At 45.8% G+C, this 20,689-nt stretch overlaps 1 protein-coding gene across 2 annotated transcripts in view; it reads left to right on the forward strand.

Annotated features, from left to right (window-relative positions):
- NFATC3 (nuclear factor of activated T cells 3) overlaps positions 1-20,689 on the forward strand; it is a 1,100,962-nt gene that overhangs the window by 962,895 nt on the left and 117,378 nt on the right. For both annotated transcript variants that reach the window (XM_086945198.1, XM_086945199.1), the window contains exon 9: positions 1,593-2,615. In XM_086945198.1, coding sequence (XP_086801324.1) covers positions 1,593-2,615 — 1,023 coding nt within the window. The remainder of the gene's footprint in view (positions 1-1,592; positions 2,616-20,689) is intronic.

The following is a 20,689-nucleotide window of genomic DNA, read 5'->3' on the forward strand; positions in this document are numbered from 1 at the left end:
CTGCATTCTGTCCATCACCTGTGGTTTTTGCACACGTATGGAGTGCACATCTCCTGTCCGTATGTATGCACATCTCCTGTCCACGCGTGCCACCTCCTGTCTCCCTTCGGGACAGAAAGAGGCAATAATAGAGTCTCGCAAGGCGAAGCAGCGTATGCGCTGCTTTCGCTGGCGCAACCTAAAAACAGACTTGTGGATGCCAGTCTTATACAGAAAACTGACTAGCTGATTGCTCTTGGAGCAGCCAATGGCAATTGGACTATACCTAGATTTCACAAAGTGAACCTTAATTTCATAAGTTCCTCCTTCTGATTGATGGTGCTGTTCTTACAGGTGTTCATTGGAGTGAAAAAGGGCTAATTAGAATCACAGTAAAAGTTGCCTTCTGGGCAACCTCTCATTTCGTTAAAGAGCACACACTGCTCCCACCTCACAGTGATGGGATAGAGATATTGCAGTCAAGCAGTTAAATAGTTGTCAGCTTGAGGGACACCATTCTTGTAGCCTTACTCAAATAGGATATTTGCCGGCTGGAGTCCTACAGTAAGGACAGAAGACTAAGATGTGAGTTTTAGATTCTAGTGTTAGAAATAAGGAAAGAGTGAAAAAGGCAGTAACAGCAGTAGAACAAGTGACATGGCAACATATTGGAGGCGCAGAGGGAATTTGTGAGGGACTGCACGATCATGGTGACTCTCTGGGACTGTATCTGGTGTGGAAACATTTTAAAAATGACAGCCTCCCTGTCGGAGGGATTAACAAATGAGAATACCGGATGTCATTTGTATTGTTATAAATGCTATGATTTCAGATGCTAAACGTGATGTAATATGAAATTGTATAAGCAGTTCATGGTAGAGTGCTAAAATGCAATTGAAGTTTGAAAAATTAATCTAGTGCCAGTTTACTGCACCCTCATTACCTATTTTGTAGTTAAGATTCTAGACCAGATTTAACTCCTACTAGAGCCTTCTGGTATCCCTAGTAAATGATTTATTTGTAACAGTTGCATTTTGGATTGATTAAATGTTACGTTTATTATAAAATGTACAGTGAAAAGCTGTATTGTAAAATGTGCATTAATAATTCATGCACAGTAATATTTTAGTTTAAATTCTTAAAGCATAATAACAATTTACATAGTTAATTGTCTAACATTGATGAGCTACCTAATTAATTTCAAACCTGTTTTTTCATTCCTAATTTCGACCTAGCTCATTTTCAATATTTCTTCCACTATATTTGAGTTCGTTTATAAAGGTGAAATAATGCATTATCTGAGATTTTACTCTTCTTTAATCAAGTTGTCTACACAAGTAAAAGAGGTCATTTCCCATCCATGTCATTATTACTCTTCCATTAGATGTCTCTTGTCTGTTCCTAAGGGCACTGGTTTCTGTAGCAATTTGTGCTTTTTTTCTGTCTCACTGGTTTGTAACCCCGGGCATTAATAATTTGTGTAAATATTAATTTATCTACATATTTTTGATCAGACGTTCTGTTTTCATATCTGTTGTCAAACTGTTTACACACAATTGTATGGTACGAATGTTTTAGGCACGATTTAACTGTTTCATTTGCTTTATTCATAGTTTTAATGAAGCAAGAGCACGGAGATGAGGTGGAATTGCCTGCAGTTACAACTTTGGCGATGCCCCTCAGTGGATCTGTTCAGGGCATTCAGTCTATTCGAACTCACCTGCCTTCACCAGATCCAGGAAATACTTGTGACAATATGCTATCCACTTCACCCAGGAGCCTTGTTTTTCCAGTTCAGCAGCACTATCCATCTGTGTTAAACCCATCTGTACCCCATCTTTCTCATTTACAGAGCAGGAACATTAATCCTGGTGCAGAATGTCATACTGTAATCCACCAGTCTTTTCAAGCTACGTCTGCACCTCCAGCGAGGCCTTCCTACCTTCCTATGCAATCTATTATGTATAATGGGCAGTCTAGTCTTCCCATGAACTCTAGCCAAGGATTTGATGCAGTTTCATTTCAACAAGATTCATCTGTGCCTCTTTTAATGAATCTTGGGTCACGGTCAATGCCATCAATTCAGTACCATTCTTTAAATTCTGACTCTGCAGCAGCAGGACACCAGTTGGCACAGTCTGGTCATTCTGGGCAATCATCGCTACAGCCAGTGGTATACCATTGTTCAAATGCAGGACACAGTTCGATTCCATCGCCTACGACAAGTCAACCCATTGTGCAAACTTCACCGCAGCTGCAGCCAGTCACATACCGCTCCTCAAACCCAGGCTCTGCTTCATCACCAACTGCAACAGCTTCCTGTCCACTGGTTTGTTCACCATTATCGGGACCTTCGTCTCCTCAGTTACAGTCTTTGCCTTACCAGACACCTAGCTCAGGGCGTCCCACCTCATCTTCATCTCCAGTGCCGATTGTGCATTCTGGACAACCTTCCTCACAAAACCTCAGCACTGGACTGGGAAGTCTTTCTTCAGATCCGTCCCTAGTCCATCACAGTGTATGTGATGCAGCTTCAGTGTCAACTGATGATGCATCTCTGAATATTAAATCTGAACCTGAAGATCAAGAGCTGAATTTTGAGACCATTGGTCTACAAGACATCACTTTAGATGATGGTAAGGATTGTGTTGATCATTCAAGACCTTCATTGTTATGGTTGTGTGTTTTTTTATTCTGCCTTACTGTGTAGGAAAATGTTTTAAAGATAATATTTTATGTCTTTGAACAAAATTGCAATACATATAATATCCTGAACTGAAGACAATAAAAAACAAAAACACACATAGATCTGCCCATAAAACAGATCTATGTATCATATCTGCAAACTGCATCATCTTATACTTGGGTTGCTTGTTTTTTGCATAAATGGTATTTTACAAATACCATTTCGGTAATGAAATCGTTTTTTTCGGGAAAATGACAACATGAATATATATATTTTTTTATCCACAAGTTAAGTACAGTGCCTTAAACTGCTGAAGAGCATGCTGCAAATGCTTAGTGTTTTTTGGCAAAATCTTGTTCCATGGCCTACTGGTAGGCATCTTGAAATTGTTACACACATGGAAGAGTAGAAAGTAGTGATCAAAAGGTGGCACGTGCTCAGTGGAAAAATACTGACTTCACTCACAAAATTGTGATATGCTTTATCATTGGGCTTGCTTCAGTACACCCCCGCACAGACCAGTGCCTGGGGTGGAGCAAAGGGAGGGGGAGGCAATACAAAAATGAAAACATAATGTTTATCAATGTATTTTGGGATCACCGAAAGAGAAGTGGAGTGAAGGTTCACACTAGCTCGGTGGTGTCTCTGATCAAAAATGTATTCCTGGACCCACCCGCCTGGTCTAAAAACGTGAAGAATGGTGGTGACAGGAAAAAATTAAGGTTTCTTTCACCCCTTCTTACTGCCAAAGTGTCAACATGTTTCTGCCGTCTTAGTAGTGCCCAAAGTGTTCTGATCCCAATAGCATTATACCCTCAATACCTGGATTAGGTACCCCTGGAAACTATTATTTCCACAGGGAGGGTATCACTATGTAAATCGCCGTTGATAATCTGTAGGGGACAATACAAAGAGACATAAAATAATTATTCGTGCTAGGGTATCTAACGTAAAAACCTACTCAGACACACAAAGTACCCTCTCATAGCTCATCCCTAAAGGCACGCATACACCACCCTTTTGTATATGTTTTACCAAATCTGTCCTGAAAAATGACTACATGTCTGTCCACAGTGGGACATACCATCCAATCCTGGGGTGATTCACCTCTACATATTTTATTGCTGCTCAAAGAAGAGCCTTCTTTAAAAGTACAAAACATGGATTAATATTAATCTGAAAGAGACACGTTAGTGATAGATTCCTTACCTTAGAATATCCCAAGGCGTCAGACTGGATCCGGAAAGTTTTTCGTCAGCAGTACCCCTGCGGGTCGGTAGGTGGCGTTGTGCGGCTCCGCATCCGTCGCTAACGTCGTACGCGCCGAGATGAAGTCACGGATACTACTTAGGCGCTACCCATGCGCGGTGATATCCGTTCTTTTTTTTCCGCACCAGCAAGCGCAGATCCGGTGAGAGCACATACCCTAGTCACTTTTTTACTAAGTTTTCAAGACTTCTTGTCTCTACTTCTTTTGAGTCTTTGACTCCTGGTGCCACGTAGGGATGCCTGGGTTTAAATCCTGTGGGGCCTGTCGCCGTACGATGTCGGTGGCCGACCCCCATGGTATCTGTCTCTACAGTCTGGAGCGCATCCTTTACTCCGGTCATGTTCCGACTGTCTGGTCATAGCTCCAAAGGCTTTGCAGGAGCGGTCCCGAAAGCTGCTGGAGGCCAGGCAGTCGTCTTCGCGTCGTTCAAGGTCCAGGGGTCGCTCGAGGGACGGACCGCCGAACAATCATCATCGCTCCTCGGGGTCAATGTTTTTACCCTCGGAATCCGGTAAGCGACGTCCCAAGAAAAAGTCGAAGAAGCTTGTTTGTACTCAGACGTCCCCTCGTCGGTCTCCGGACGAGGGGGCCAGGGGTCCTTCCCCTGCGGGTCCGTTGGAGCCTGGGAGTCCCGCGGCATACCCACCCTATCCCGGTCCATCGGCGACTCCGGCCTAGGTGCAAGAGTTCCTTGCTGCCATAAACTGCTTTTTCAGGCCTAGGGCTCCCGCCGGCGTGCCTTCTGGCCCGCGGTCCCTAATGAGGGCCCTTGCTTGCCACCGACTCCGCCACTGGCGGCTCCTGACCCAGCGCTACAAGGTCCTCCGCTGGCGGTTCCTGCCCCGACGCCGTTCCCGGCGCTGTTGGAGCATTTGTTTTCCCCTCTGCCTCCCCTGCCTCCTGTTTCTCGGGCTGCGGAGGAGGGGGATGACTCGGAGGGGTCGGAGGACCCTCTTGCACGGCAGTGCAAGTCTGAACATGAGTGGGCGGAGGACTGGGAGGATAAAGGTGGCCTTGACCCCTCCTCCGAGCCTGGATTTATGTCTCCTCCCGCTGTCATGGAGTATGGCGCTGTATGTACTGTGGTGCTCCGTACAGCAGCTGAGGCCCTTGACCTTGATCTGCCTACTGTCACTCACAAGACCAACCTACTTACTGAGGTGCTTCAGCCGGCGGCAAGTTCTATGGAACTTTTTGCTTCTGTTTAATGAGGCCTTGATGGATGTTTTGATAGACACCTGGTCTAGGCCAGCCACGGGGGTTCCTGTGGATAAGAACTTGGCCAGGCGTCCTCGCCCGGCACCGGGTAACCCGGCCTTTCTGACAAATCATCCGACTCCGGAGAGCCTGGTCATTCAGGCCTCTACTTCCCAAAGTGGGTTCCCTACCGCTCCGCTGGATAAGGAATCGAAAAAGCTGGAGCAGTTAGTCCACCTCCGCTCCCGCAGCATCCGCCACAAAGCCTTACTAGTCCGAGCTTTGGAGTGCACCCCACGCCAGTGGGCGGCTGGATTCAACATCACCTCCCCCACTGGCGTTCTGTCACTTCGACAGGTCGGTGCTGCAAATCATCCGTTGGGATAACTCCCTCCCCTTCGAGTCTACCCCCCCAGCCTTGCCACCAGAGTTCCACTGCATGTCGGGGGATCACTTTTCGCTTCTCCAACAGGAAGTCATGGCCCTCATGGCCAAGGGGGCCATTGAGCGCGTTCCTGGGCCAGAAGTAGGATGTGGTTGTTATTCCCACTACTTTCTGGTCCCCAAGAAGGACAAAGGGGGCTTGCTCCCCATCTTGTACCTCAGGAACGTCAATCGCTTCCTCCGGAAGGAGAAGTTCAAAATGTTGACTCTTGCTCAGGTCTTTGCTGCCCTCGACCCTGGAGACTGGATGGTAGCGTTGGACTTGCAGGACGCATATTTTCACATCTCCGTCCTGCCGGCCCACCGGCGTTACCTGCGGTTCACGGTAGGCCAGGAGCATTTCCAATTTGCCGTGCTCCCCTTCGGCCTTGCCAGCGCCCCTCTGATGTTCACGAAAGTGATGGCGGTGGTCGGAGGTCACCTGTGCAGGTCAGGGGTGTCTGTGTTCACCTACATTGACAACTGGTTGTTGAAGGCAGGATCGCCCCAGGCAGTTGTCACCCGCCTTCAGACTTCGGCCGACCTCCTGCATTTGCTGGGGTTCTCCATCAACGTGCCAAAGTCACCCCTGAGTCCCTCTCAGAAGCTCCCCTTCATTGGCGCGGTATTGGATTCAACACGGTTTTGGGTTTATCCTCCCGAGCAGCGAGTCCGGGATATTTAGGCTATGATTCCGATCTTTCAGCCTCTATCCCAGGTTTGTCAGGATGACCCGCTGGTTCCTGGGCCTGATGGCCTCCTGCATCCTTCTAGTGCAACATGCCAGGTGGCATATGCGGGCTCTGCAGTGGGACCTGAAGTTCGAGTGGACACAGCATCAGGGCAACCTGTCTGATCATGTCCAGATCTCGGAGGGCACTGCACGACAATTGCAGTGGTGGCTCACGAATCGCGATTGGGTCAATGGCAGATCCCTCTCCCTTCCCCAACCGAAGCACATAGTGGTGACGGATGCGTCCCTCCTGGGATGTGGCAGACACTTTGGAGAGGCGGAGATCAGAGGCTACTGATCTCCGGCGGAGTCCCGGCTCCATATCAACCTTTTGGAGCTTCGGGCGATCCAACTTGTACTGAAGGCATTCCTTCCCTCTGTCCGGGGAAATGTTGTGCAGGTGTTCACAGACAACACCACCGCCATGTGGTATTGGAACAAACAGGGCAGGTGGGGTCGTGGACCTTATTTCAGGAGGCTCTGCCCCTCTGGACATGGCTGGAACATCAAGGCATTACCTTGGTGGTTCAACACCTGGCAGGTTTTCTGAACGCCAGGGCAGGCGAACTGAACCGCCGGTGCTTGATGGAACACAAATGGCATCTGAACTCTGACGTGACGCAAGGTCTCTTTCTGTAGTGGGGAGAGCTTTGGTTAGATCTATTCGCCACCGAAGAGAACGCGCAATGTCATCAGTTCTGCGCGTTGGAATTTCCAAGGCGGCACTCGCTCGGCGACACTTTTCGTCACGAGTGGAGCTGGGGTCTGTTGTACGCCTTTCTGCCTATACCACTTCTGCCCAGAGTGCTGAAGAAGATTTGGTGTGACGGGCCCAAGTCATCCTTGTGGCCCTCTTCGGGAGGATCCTCTGTTGCAGCAGCAGGGGACGATACTCCACCCGAGCCTGTCCAGCCTCCACCTCCATGCGTGGAGATTGAGCGGCGACAGTTGACAGCTTTCGATCTTCCTCCCGAAGTCTATGATGTGATTCTGGCAGCCAGGCGTCCCTCCAGTAAAACAGTATACGCCTGCAGATGGAACAAATTTGTGGCATGGTGCACAGCTAAGGCTGTGAATCCCCTTTCTGCCCCTCTTTCCGAAGTCCTTCTGTTCCTTCTTTCTTTGCCCCAGCAGGGCTCTGCTCTAGGCACTATCAAAGGCTATCTTTCGACCATCTCCGCCTTTCTACGGCTTCCAGATCAGCCTTCTCTTTTTAAATCCCTGGTTGTTAACCGTTTCCTGAAAGGTATTACACACACATTTCCTCCTGTGCTGTTCATAATGCCTCAATGGGACTTAAACCTTGTCTTAACATATCTGATGTGCGCTCCCTTTGAGCCCCTTCATAACTGTCCTTTGCGTCTTCTCCGTCTCAAGACGGCTTTCCTGGTAGCTATCACCTCTGCCAGAAGAGTGAGTGAGCTCCAGGCTCTTTCTTCCAAACCTCCTTTTCTTTCTGTTCATCCGGACAAGGTGGTTTTAGGGACCCGTCCTCCTTTCCTGCCAAAGGTTGTCACGCCCTTCCACATCGGGCAGACCATCACTTTGCCCACCCTCTGTCCGCCACCGCATCCTTCAAAAGAGGAATTGAGGCTCCACTGTCTGGACCCGAAACGCACTCTCGTTCTATCTGAAGCGCACACAACAGTTCCCGGTGGATGACCAGCTCTTTGTTGGCTACGTGGACCCCCCAAAAGGTCGGGCAGTGCACAAATGAACCATCTCTCGGTGGGTCGTTCTGTGCATCAAAGCGTGTTACTCGTTGGCTAAGAAGGAGCCTCCTGTGGGACTGCGTGCCGATACTTCCAGGGCGACGGCGGCTACTACTGCCTTGGGAGGCGGCGTTCCCTTGCAGGACATTTGTCAGGCAGCTACGTGGGCTTCGCTGCAAAAGTTTACAAAGCATTACTGCCTTGACAGTCCAGTCCGGAGAGACGGCTTCTTTGGCTGTTCTGTTCTCCGAGACTTTCTGGTGTAATCTTATTCACAGACCCCCTACCGGGGTTGGTATTGCTGGGGTATCTATTCTAAGGTAAGGAATCTATCACTAACTTGTTACTTGTGTAACAATACATCTGTAAGAGACATCCGTTAGTGATAGATTACTTACCGCCCCAACCCATCCTCCCCGTTCTGCGAACTGATTTCTAGGGTTAAGGTTATCCCTTTCAGGGCCCCAGTTTGATGGCACCAGTGGTCAGTTTCTTGTTTGGCTCTGCGTTCCTGGCGCGGAAAGTCATGTACAGAACTGACGTTAGCGCACATGGGTGGCGCCTAAGTAGTCTCTGTGACGTCATCCCGGCACTTACGACGCCAGTGACTGACACGGAGCCGCGCAACGCTACCTACCGACGCGCAGGGGTACTGTTGATGAAAAACTTTCCGGATCCAGTCTGACGCCTGTCGATATTCTAAGGTAAGGAATCTATCACTAACTAATGTCTTTTACAGATGTATTGTTACACGAGTAGTAACTTGTGCATTGTGTACGTAATTTTGAAGGATACTTTTTTTTAACTCATTTTAACCTATCTTTAATATAATGTATTGTGGTTAATGCTGCAATTTATTAAATAGTGTAGTATTTTATGTGAATATTAGTTTAATTGTTATGGTTTTGTTTATCTAATCCTAATTTAGATATATTTAGCAAATCTTCAGATGTCACAGAAGAATGGAAGATTTTGCCTGTTTTAGTTATTTCCTGAAGACCTGTAGTGTTGGGTCATTGTCACATGAATTCAATCTGGAAGTTGTGCTTCATAGGAAGGTGTACCTGCTACCTTTTTCTCATATCTTTCCTTCTCTATAGGATCTTCAGGGACATAGTGTTTGTGCTGCAGGTGCGCCCAGAGAAGGATTTTCAGCCACACAATGCACGTTACTAGTGTGAAGGGCTTTTTAAACCATGTTAAGCAATTTTAAACTGAAGTATGCCGATTGTTGAGCCAGTGCAGCTCCTGAATGGTGCAAGGGAGATTTCCTGTCTGCATTGTTCGATTATTAGACCAGTGGCATCAGGGGTGCCTACTTATAAGTGGTTCAGGTGGACTTCAAAAGATTGTTATGAACCAAACTCCTATGCACACGTTATGATTTTTCTATGAAAGTTCATCAAGTAATTTGAGCACAATTGACAGTAAAGTCCAATATAATCTGTTTCTTGTCTTTTATTCAATCAATCACAAAGATCAACCAGCCCATACGTGTTTCATTGCAATGGGAAATGTCCCTCAACTTCAGGGCTGGGAATGATACAGTAAGTCTTGTATAAACAAAATGTGCAACATTATGGGAAGTAATATGATGAGGAATTCCACCTCTCTTTAGTTTTAGTGCGCACAGATCACCTTGTACGTGGAAACCCTAGGCATATTTTTAAATTTTCACCATATTACCTTCATATGAAATAGAAACAGATTCTATTAGACTTTACTGACAGTTGTGCTCAAATTACTTGATGAATGTTCCTAGAAAAATCATAACGTGTGCATAGGACTTTGCTTCATAGCAACCTGCAGTATTCTTCCTTCGCGCTCTTAGGGGCTATGCACACTACACGCAGAAGTAGCCAGGCGCCATCACTTCTTTTACCACTAACACCCCACACCGAAGAGTATTCAAGAGATTGTTGATGAGGGCATTTTCCTCTCTAGGTTTGAAAAAAAGACTGGTCGCATCAACCCAAAATGCATGCTTTAGTAATAAGGAGTGTATCCAACGTTAGAGACTTGGCTGATAGTGAGCCATCTAGGATTTCTTGTCTGCATCATCTTTGAATGAGAGGCTGGGCTTAATGTAGAAACTGAGAGACTCGTGTATATTGTTGAGCCAATGTTTGAGATTGTGGTGGAGGTTCCGAAGTATGATGAGAATGAACTGCAATTTGATAAGATTGGATTAAATACAGGCTGCAAAATGCATGATTTAATGATGTTCAGGCAGTATCATATAATGTGGGTAGTAGTTGTAGGTGTACTGGAGTAGGTTAATGTTTTACTTAACTAGTAAGACCCTCACAGATTCTGGCAGGACTGTTAGAGTAATAATAACCGCCCCCCCCCACCACCACCCTTCCCGGGGAAAAAATAATAGGTCAATGTGAAACAAGAGGTGAGAGCCACCCATCGGTTCAGGATTTGTCAGTACCTAATAAGAAAGTTAGTGATGGTGACGATCATGAAACAAGTATTCAAAGATGCATGTGAAGAATAATGCAACTGAAGATTCAGGAAATGGGTCTTATGCCACAGGAGGCAGTTTTCACAGAATTGTCTTTATTCTGGTCTCGATAAAGGTTACCACTCTATTTCCAATTCAGCATGCATCTCCTTATTGAGTGATGTGTCCATCAGATCATCCTGCTCCTTAAGACCTGAATTAGACAACTGAGTTACACACCTCAACCCTCGGGTTGCTGTAATCCTTTGCTACAATCTTTTTGTTCTTATTTGGAAAAATATTGATTTAAAAATCAGATGTTCATATGTTCACATAGGTCCCTTTGAGGCATCAAAGGAGGATCTTCAAGTCAAGTTGCCTTCATTCATTGTCATGTCAAATTGTATTTCCTAGATGTGAGTGAGGGGAGATTTCATATATATACATGAAGAATAGGGTTTCTAATTTTTGCCATATGGATCTCTGTAGGGGCACGCTAGTGCCTTCTGCTGAGATGTGATCTTAAAGGTTGTGTTTACTGTCTGTTGGAAACAGACAACTGGATCTTGCCATGTTTGGCAGAGGACGCCAGTGTTCCAAAAATATCTTGTGTGTTGCAAGAAAGTCAAGGATGCATGCTGCAGTAAGATGACAGGTTGAGTTTTAATAACATTAATTTGATTTGTGATTCAGATTTTTCGGTTTGGTGTGTAGTGACGCACCATTCATGGCAAACATAGTCATTTATGAAACCAAACAAGCAATGATGGCTAGGGGACCTGTTTGTCGCCCAATCACGTGTTGCTAAAAGTATCTAATGATAAAGCAGAATCACAGTTGCCCACCTCAAGAAATGGTTCGCCACCAATTAGAACCACAAATAATTCAACATAAATCACAAAGATCTGAGAGGCAACCAGACCAACATACACTGAAATAACGGCAAAATTGCCAGGCATAAACAAATGAAACGAGAGATGATCTTTGAATATTAGATCCCTTATTTCATATTCTTTGGAGAATTTGAATACAGCCAACGTGTTTCGCCCGTATCTGGGCTTCTTCAGGGCATCCAAGAAGACAAGCTCCTCAGTTTCATGGCTATTCCAAATGCGATATCTTTTTAATGAGACAGAAGCTATAAGGCTTGATATCACTCTGCACAAGTAAAATTGATTTAAAAGAATTAAAAAAGCTGTAATCAGCATCGCCAGTGTAAACCGTGTCCGGATCTGGCGTCGAACGTCAGTGTAACGTATGTCTCGATTTGGCAGCCCAATTTATTTATTTTTGATTTATAGCCATTTATGGATAAAATGATACGTAGATAAAGGGGGCTTAAGACCAATTAATTTCCCCAGTTGTCTTGTTGGCGTATCATTTCTGTTTTAGATTTTACACGTGTTAATAAGCAGTGAAAAGCGCACATTGATAGTGATGCAGGGTCAAGACCCCATAAGCAAATGATGTACAAGCTTCCCCAGTTATGAAAATAGTTTTCATTTCAGAGCACCTTGCAGGCTTGGAAACACTTATGGCAAATGACAACGTTTGGAGGAGCGGTGGCGATGCTGTGCCATCCGCTGCCCCACTAATCCGCCTAAGGTTGCTGCTGCCTGCCTGCGAGATTGCGACTACGCGGTCCCGCTGCAGTGTGTCTTTCAAAGCCGGCGGGGCCTTTGAAAGAGGTTGCGCATTGGGAAGGCCACATCGGGTTCCTGCACACAGGGGGGCACATATTGTGCTCCCCTGCATGCAGCCCCCGGCTGAGGGGGCAACTTCATCAGGAATTTAACAAGACAACAGTTCTGCTGAGGGTTCCCTGGATCGAAGCTGGCCAGCACCCCGCTGGCCTTCGCTAGTGTATCCCTCATTGGTTTGAACTGTGTTTTCAAAAACTGTCTAATTTCACTGTGTGTCGCTTTCCAGGAGCAAACTAAGTGGAGTAGGTCTTCCTTAACAACCCTGCATAGGCGACAGGTGTCCGGAAGCCGTTCTTATAGCCAGGGAGATAGGTGGACATTAGAAGATACCAGGCCTAGTCAATATTTTAAGAACTGCACTTTGACAATGGCTTGGCATCGTGTGGTGAAATATGTTTGTGGCGCAAGGTTTTTATTCATTTAATGTCATCCATCCATGCACTGTTTTTGATAATGAGGCCTTATCCTCAATGATGGAGCAGATTTTTAAGGCCTTTCAGACCGTCTGCTTGAATACCGGATGACTGGTGGAGGTGTCCCAGGGTTGTGTGAGCTATCTGATTTCCAACGATTCCTGTAGATAGGCCCTTGCCGGCGACAATTTGCGGTCCAGCAACTCCTTCCATAGCAGGTGATTCAATGTGTTTGACTCTGCTCTCCTGATCTTATTCCAGCATATTAAGCATGCCCGGTGCCTAGCCAATGACTGTTTAGACAACCCAAATTCCAAGTGATTCTGCACCAGTGAAGTGAGGCGCACGAGTGAGATGATTATTTTATAGGTACGTATCATTACATCGTCCAGCACGCTGGCATCCCGGCCTCTTAGGAGTTCTCTCCCATATGAGATTGTCGGTATGAGCTTTGCTTGTACTCCTTCAAGTAGGGCGTCAGGGAAGGCCCAGACAGTTTTTTCTTAACGTTTTTCAGGGTTATGGCCAGCCCCAGCCCTTTCCTTTATATCACCTCCTTCTTAGCTGTAAAGGAGCCGTTCTTATCAATGATGACCCCTAGATATGTATACTCATCCATACTTTCTATTCGGGTGCCTCCCCAAAAACATGAGTGTGTTTGTGTTTTCTTGTTATTGTACGACATAATATTGGTTTTGCCAAGTTTGATGCGAAGGCCATTGGCCGCGGAGTAGGCCTTTGAAGTGTCTAGCAACCGCTGCAGCCCCTCCTGAGTGCGACTGCCCAGAACCTCTTCGTCTGCGTAGAGGAAACTGGATATTACCGTGCCCTTAATTTTGGAGCATGGTAGGTGCAGGTTTGCAGTTGCTCTGTCAGGTCTGCTAAAAAGAGATTGAAGAGCATCTGTGCCAGAACTCACCCCTACTTTAGGCTGTGCATCGGTGAAATTTATCATGAGATGCGTTCCAGCACCTAGCTTGACTCGCACCCATGTGTCCTTATGGATCATGATAAGCATCTTCAAAACGCTTTGAGGAATTTTTTCTCGGTCCATATTATCAAAGGCCACTTTGAAGTCAATGAAACTGAAAAATAATGGTGTTTTGGTGCATTGGGCAGCATCCACTAGGATTGAGATTGCTAGTATGTTTGTTAATGTGCCTGAAAAGAGTGGTGATATAACCGAACCTCGCCATAAGACAGGCAGGGTGCCCATGCTGCTGATCTGTTTATATACCAGTGCTGGAGTAGTCTGCCCAAAGATCTGGGTCATGTTTAAACACTGCCAGGGGAATGCCATTGGTGCTTGGTGCTCCTCTCTCTGCCTTCGGCTATCTTCCTTATGATTTTGTCTGTGTCCACCTCATTGGGCTCTTTGGTTGGTGTGAGGATTGATTTCCAGAAGGTCCAGCTGGGGGCTGTTTGACTTAGGGTGGTTGAGTGTTCTTTTAAAAAAAAAAAATGTTCCAAGGTGGCTTCAGGGATATTGGAAATGATGCCTCAATGGCTCGGACGGAGGAGGTGGTTGACAGAAGCCCAGAATCTGCTGCTGTAGTTGCATTTTAAGTCCGTGTGCAGTATGGCCCAAAGGCTGTCGTCCTGTGCTCTTTTTATGGCCCATTTCAGTTTTTTTATCTGAGTTTTATGTTGCCTTAAAGCAGCCAGTGCTGCGAGGTAACCTGGTTTTTCCGCAGGATTCGCAGCATATTTGCTGTTTTTATGCTGTCTAAGTCTCCTTTCTTGTGTTGTGTTCTTTCTCTTCACAAAGGTTTTTTGAAAAGCTTTGGGTTTAATCACTTTTGCGAAGGTTTCCTGGCACGCTTCTGTGAGAGACTCCTACATTGATACTGCGTCGCTTTTTATGTCCCTAAATTCCCTAACTATATCCGCTGCAGGTAGTTGCATGAGAATAGCCAGGGTGGACGTAATGCTTTTGTGGTTTATAGTGTAAGTTATTCCCATTGTCGCCCTGATGTATTTTAAAATTGATAGTTTTGGAGAGAAGGATACCTCCTGCATGAGGTGGTCACTGCCAGTTATATCTGTAATTCGCTATGTGTCTACGTATTGAAATAATGGCAGAGTCACAGAAGTGTAATCAGAGTTGTGCTGGTTCTGTTAGAATGGTATGTAGCAGCTAGTTATGTGTATTATGCAAATTTACCATTCACCTTGCTGAAGCACAGGTGTTTGAGTCGTCCAGCAGGCGGCTTCCGATTTTTGTTTGGGACCAAATGTGTTTTTACCTAGCATGGGTATCTCCCAGAGTGTGGTTTGGGCTGCAGCAAAGGTGCTGGTGGAGAACCTAGTAGATGCAGATTAAAATCCCCGGAGTTGACAAGGTGTGTGGAGTTGTCCTATTATTTGTCCCTCGTTAGTTCATGCTCTAGTTTCCTGCTGTCCATTGACTTGCTCCTTGTGTGGTCATAGGTGTTAATGAAGACTATGTCAACTGCTGTTTTATTGATTGGTATGGTGCATTTTTGTGCACTCACTCCTGGAGTTTTTACGTCCAAGGCCGTTGCAGAAGCTATGCTTGATATTGAGATGTAGGTTGCTAGGCAGGCAGTGAGATGACCATATTTCGCTAGTTTCACAGCTGAGGTAGAGAAGTTTCTGTAGCCTTGAATATGGACAGGTTTGGCGTGCCAGGTCTCCTGCAAGAGGATGAAATCAAATGACCTCAGATAGTTGTTTAGGCCCGGATCGTTCAACTTTGTAGTTCGACCATTTGTATTCTGGAAGCACATTCGAAGTAGCCCAGTGTTAGCTTAGTCTTATGGCTCAAGGGCCGAAAGTGGTCACTGGGAAGCAATTGATTGTTCTCACGACGTCCCTTGTGGTGTCGTGCGATTGCTTAATTTCAGGACATCCTGTCCTCGAGTGATTTCTGGTTGCTGATGTTTCTCTCGATTAGGAGCCCCTTGTGCCCCTTAGGACAGAGATGATTTTCTTCTGTGCCTGGGATGATCCTCTTCCAAGGCCAGGCAAGGTAGGTGGTATCCTGGCTCATACCATGGGGCGATCTTTATTCCCCACCTTCCAAAGGTAGGCTCTTGTGTGAGGGTTCTCTTTGCCACGTTCGTTGTGGTCCATGTGGTCTTACCTACTTCCATGCCTGGAGCTTCTTACAAGCTTTCAACCAGAATTGTTCTAAGGTCCTTTGTACTCAGGTCATGTTGTGCTGGGATTTCTGATAAAAGTCGAAGAATGTTGCCCCTCTATAGGACATCATGGTTCTCTCTGGTGTATTCCGGGATGAAGTTTAGCACTGTGGTGTCATCTTAGTGGTCCCCAGCAGTTCCCGAGTGATGTTCATATTCCCATTGTACACAATTTAGAGTCACTGTGATCTCTTGTGAATTTACGCCAGGTGCAGTGATTTCAAAGACACTCTTTGGTGAATTACTTTGATTAATGCAAGTATTGGGTTGGGATTCATCACATGTGCTTGTTGCTGAGTTCAGCTCAGCACCCATGTGCTACGGGCGATCGAAACTTGTCGTGGCAGTATTTGCGGGGATCATCTCAGTTGTGGAACTCCTTGTTCTTGTTTTATTTAATGACCGTTCTGCTTAACGGTACCTCTTTTCCACTAGAATTGCTAGTTGTCACAAATTGTTGACCAGGCAGTGTGCCCAGCATGCTTTCGGCTGGAGGCCTGGTGCTTGTAGCGGATGACTGTTTGCCCACCCCTTGTGGGTTTGTTGAAGTGAGAGCCTGCTCTTCCTCCAGCTTGTCCTCTTGCTCTTCCTCCGGGGATGCTTAGTGTTCCTTTTTTATTTTTTTTTATTTAAAAGATTTTATAAGTTTCCAACATGTATCGCTCAATGTTACAGCACATTTATATGGTTCATATCATAACATTTCTTATTCCTATGTTACACATTCTATAATCAACTTCTTTATACATGCACTTCCTATTTCTTATAACCAAAATTAATTTTAGGCACAAACATATTCATATATCTTTAGAGACCTTACTACGTCCACGCTAGCAATAGTTTCTAGACATTATAAGCGTCTGACAACCTTGGCTAAATCAGTACGTCAATCCCCTCTTCCATCGCTCTATAGGATTCCAGATCTTCTCCCCCAGTGCTCTAGCTCTCCGCCCCTTCTTATCATATATCCCCTTCTCTAAATTATATACAGCAAGTAACCTGGCAATCCAAGTTTGAAACGTTGGTGGAGCCTTATCCAACCAAGCCTTAGCAATGCACTGCCATAGCAACAAATATAAATTCTGTAAATTGGGTTTCGCCCTCCCCCAAGAGCCCCAACATTATTAGTTCTGGTGTCATTGCTGTTTCAATCCGTAATGATCCTTGTAAAAAGGCATTAATTGCTACTTTTAATGAGTGTAATTGTGGGCATTCTGCGAACATATGAACTTTGTCGGCATTCATTGAATTACAGCGCGGGCAGGTTATTACTGAGGTGCCACCCCATTGTGCTATTCTGGCCGGGGTGTGATATAGGGAGAACAGTGTCTTGTAGTGCTGTGCCTGTAGCGTTGCTGAGCATAACACAGTGCAACCTAAATCTAAAGAATCTTGAAAATTCTCATTAGAGGAGCCTATTTTCTCTCTCCATTTCGTAGCAAATTTTTCCCTATCATCTTTTTTAAGTGAATGTAGTTCTGCGTACAAATACCTAATCGTACAGTGATGATTATGCTCTATGTGTTCCATTATCTGGGATTGTCCAAACCCTAATGAGCCTCCCTTTTTGTTCATAAAATAGCTTCTCAGCTGCAGATATTTGAAAAAGCTCCCACCGGATAACTTATATTTTAATTGTAGCTCCTGAAACTGGAGGATACCTTCCTGGTTATGCAGATCTCCTATTTTCCTAATGCCCTTTTCCTCCCAATCTCTCATGACTGAATCCCTAAAAATATCCACAGGGAGTGACTGATTAGTGTATAAACGAGTATATCTGTTATACCTACCCAGCCCTAGTTTTTTTGCAACTGCCATCCATACTTTATATGCCGCCCTCAACGTCTTAAATCTTGTATGCTTAAAATAACTAAAGTCAACTGTATTTAACAAACAATTCGCCGCATCACCCCCCATCAGTGCACTATATACATTTACAAACCCAGTGCCATTGCCACCTCCCCCTATCATCCCCTGAAAGTATTGTAGGGCCGCCGCCCAGTAGTAGAGTCTAAGATCTGGGGCACCCCATCCCCATTTCCCTCTTGGTAGTGTAATGTGTCGATATGCTCTCCTTGTTTTCCCTTGTGCCCATATAAGTCTATTGAGGATTGACTCTAGTTTGGAAAACCATAGGTGATCAAAGAAAAGGGGAATGGCTCTAAAAATATATAGGAATTAAGGGAAGGTAACCATTTTAATAAAATTTATGCGACCCATTAAAGTTAAATGCAAGTTGTGAACTCTCTCGGTATTTGCCTTCACTTTTGCTATTAAAGGCTCCATATTTATTTCCACCATCTTTTCTAAATCCGCAGTCACCCTTATACCTAAGTAGGTTGTCTCAGGAACCACCCTAGCATCCTGATGTATTGTGTTGTTATTTTGTACTATCTGTGTCTTCCCTTTGTTAATAGAATACCCGGAGATTGCCCCAAAGTGTAATGCCTCCTGCTCAATTTCGATCATAGCCCTCCCTGGCGCTGGTGTAATAATGGCCACATCATCCGCGTAGGCGAATACCTTAAATTCCATATTATGCAGTTTGACAGGGGGAATAGAAATATTACCTGCCAACCTACGTAGTAGAGGGTCCAGGTATAAAGCGAAAAGAAGTGGGGATGCAGGGCAACCCTGTCTCGTCCCACGCCTTATTCATACTATTTCAGTATATCCTTTGTTGATCCTAACCCTGGCTGTTGGGTTTATGTATAGGGCCTGGATTGCTTTAATATATCCCTGTCCAATGCCGAACCAGGCCATCACCCTCCATAAGTAGTTCCAGGAGACCCTGTCGAAGGCCTTCTCCGCATTGAGAAAAATGGCTGCGACAGGGTCTCCTGCAACCTTCGTGGCATCAAGTAAGGTTATCATCTGTCTTGTGTGTTGGGTGGTCCCCTTCCCTGGGATAAACCCATGCTGTGAACTAGTGACCAGGTTCTCTATTATTGTACCTAATCTTTGGGCCAATGATTTTGAGTAAATCTTGGCGTCTGCGTTCATGAGAGTGATTGGCCTATAGCTTCCTGGGTCCAGTTGTGGCTTATCTTTTTTTAAGATGACTATTATATCTGCCCCTGCCCAGGAGTGTGGCACAGATAGCCCTCCTTGTGCCTGCCTAAAGGTATCATATTTACAACAAGGGGTGGTGAGGGACAGAGTCTCTGAATTAAGCAGAAAGCTCTCACCCAGTCAAGAGATCAGGGCTAGATCCAACACCGTTTTTTAGCTCACTGCACCATCCCAGTTTCAGAACCTGGCTGTATGCAAATTAGTCTGTTCCTGTCCCAGTGCATGATGGGAACAGGGCAAACCAAACTACAAAAGCCAATTCTTACACTGGGAAGGAAACAAGCTCCCGGGGACCGGTTTCTGGCATTACAGCCGTCTTCGGCCCGGTTTGCTTGAATCCTGATGGTGCAATGAGCAAGGGTCTCACATCTGAGAATACCCTTCCACGCTTAGGGTGGACAAAAATATTTACAACAAGGGGTGGTGAGGGACAGAGTCTCTGAATTAAGCAGAAAGCTCTCACCCAGTCAAGAGATCAGGGCTAGATCCAACACCGTTTTTTAGCTCACTGCACCATCCCAGTTTCAGAACCTGGCTGTATGCAAATTAGTCTGTTCCTGTCCCAGTGCATGATGGGAACAGGGCAAACCAAACTACAAAAGCCAATTCTTACACTGGGAAGGAAACAAGCTCCCGGGGACCGGTTTCTGGCATTACAGCCGTCTTCGGCCCGGTTTGCTTGAATCCTGATGGTGCAATGAGCAAGGGTCTCACATCTGAGAATACCCTTCCACGCTTAGGGTGGACAAAAATATTTACAACAAGGGGTGGTGAGGGACAGAGTCTCTGAATTAAGCAGAAAGCTCTCACCCAGTCAAGAGATCAGGGCTAGATCCAACACCGTTTTTTAGCTCACTGCACCATCCCAGTTTCAGAACCTGGCTGTATGCAAATTAGTCTGTTCCTGTCCCAGTGCATGATGGGAACAGGGCAAACCAAACTACAAAAGCCAATTCTTACACTGGGAAGGAAACAAGCTCCCGGGGACCGGTTTCTGGCATTACAGCCGTCTTCGGCCCGGTTTGCTTGAATCCTGATGGTGCAATGAGCAAGGGTCTCACATCTGAGAATACCCTTCCACGCTTAGGGTGGACAAAAATATTTACAACAAGGGGTGGTGAGGGACAGAGTCTCTGAATTAAGCAGAAAGCTCTCACCCAGTCAAGAGATCAGGGCTAGATCCAACACCGTTTTTTAGCTCACTGCACCATCCCAGTTTCAGAACCTGGCTGTATGCAAATTAGTCTGTTCCTGTCCCAGTGCATGATGGGAACAGGGCAAACCAAACTACAAAAGCCAATTCTTACACTGGGAAGGAAACAAGCTCCCGGGGACCGGTTTCTGGCATTACAGCCGTCTTCGGCCCGGTTTGCTTGAATCCTGATGGTGCAATGAGCAAGGGTCTCACATCTGAGAATACCCTTCCACGCTTAGGGTGGACAAAAATATTTACAACAAGGGGTGGTGAGGGACAGAGTCTCTGAATTAAGCAGAAAGCTCTCACCCAGTCAAGAGATCAGGGCTAGATCCAACACCGTTTTTTAGCTCACTGCACCATCCCAGTTTCAGAACCTGGCTGTATGCAAATTAGTCTGTTCCTGTCCCAGTGCATGATGGGAACAGGGCAAACCAAACTACAAAAGCCAATTCTTACACTGGGAAGGAAACAAGCTCCCGGGGACCGGTTTCTGGCATTACAGCCGTCTTCGGCCCGGTTTGCTTGAATCCTGATGGTGCAATGAGCAAGGGTCTCACATCTGAGAATACCCTTCCACGCTTAGGGTGGACAAAAATATTTACAACAAGGGGTGGTGAGGGACAGAGTCTCTGAATTAAGCAGAAAGCTCTCACCCAGTCAAGAGATCAGGGCTAGATCCAACACCGTTTT

The sequence above is a fragment of the Lissotriton vulgaris genome, chromosome 12 (genome assembly GCF_964263255.1).
Source record: "Lissotriton vulgaris chromosome 12, aLisVul1.2, whole genome shotgun sequence".
Lineage (NCBI taxonomy): Eukaryota > Metazoa > Chordata > Amphibia > Caudata > Salamandridae > Lissotriton > Lissotriton vulgaris.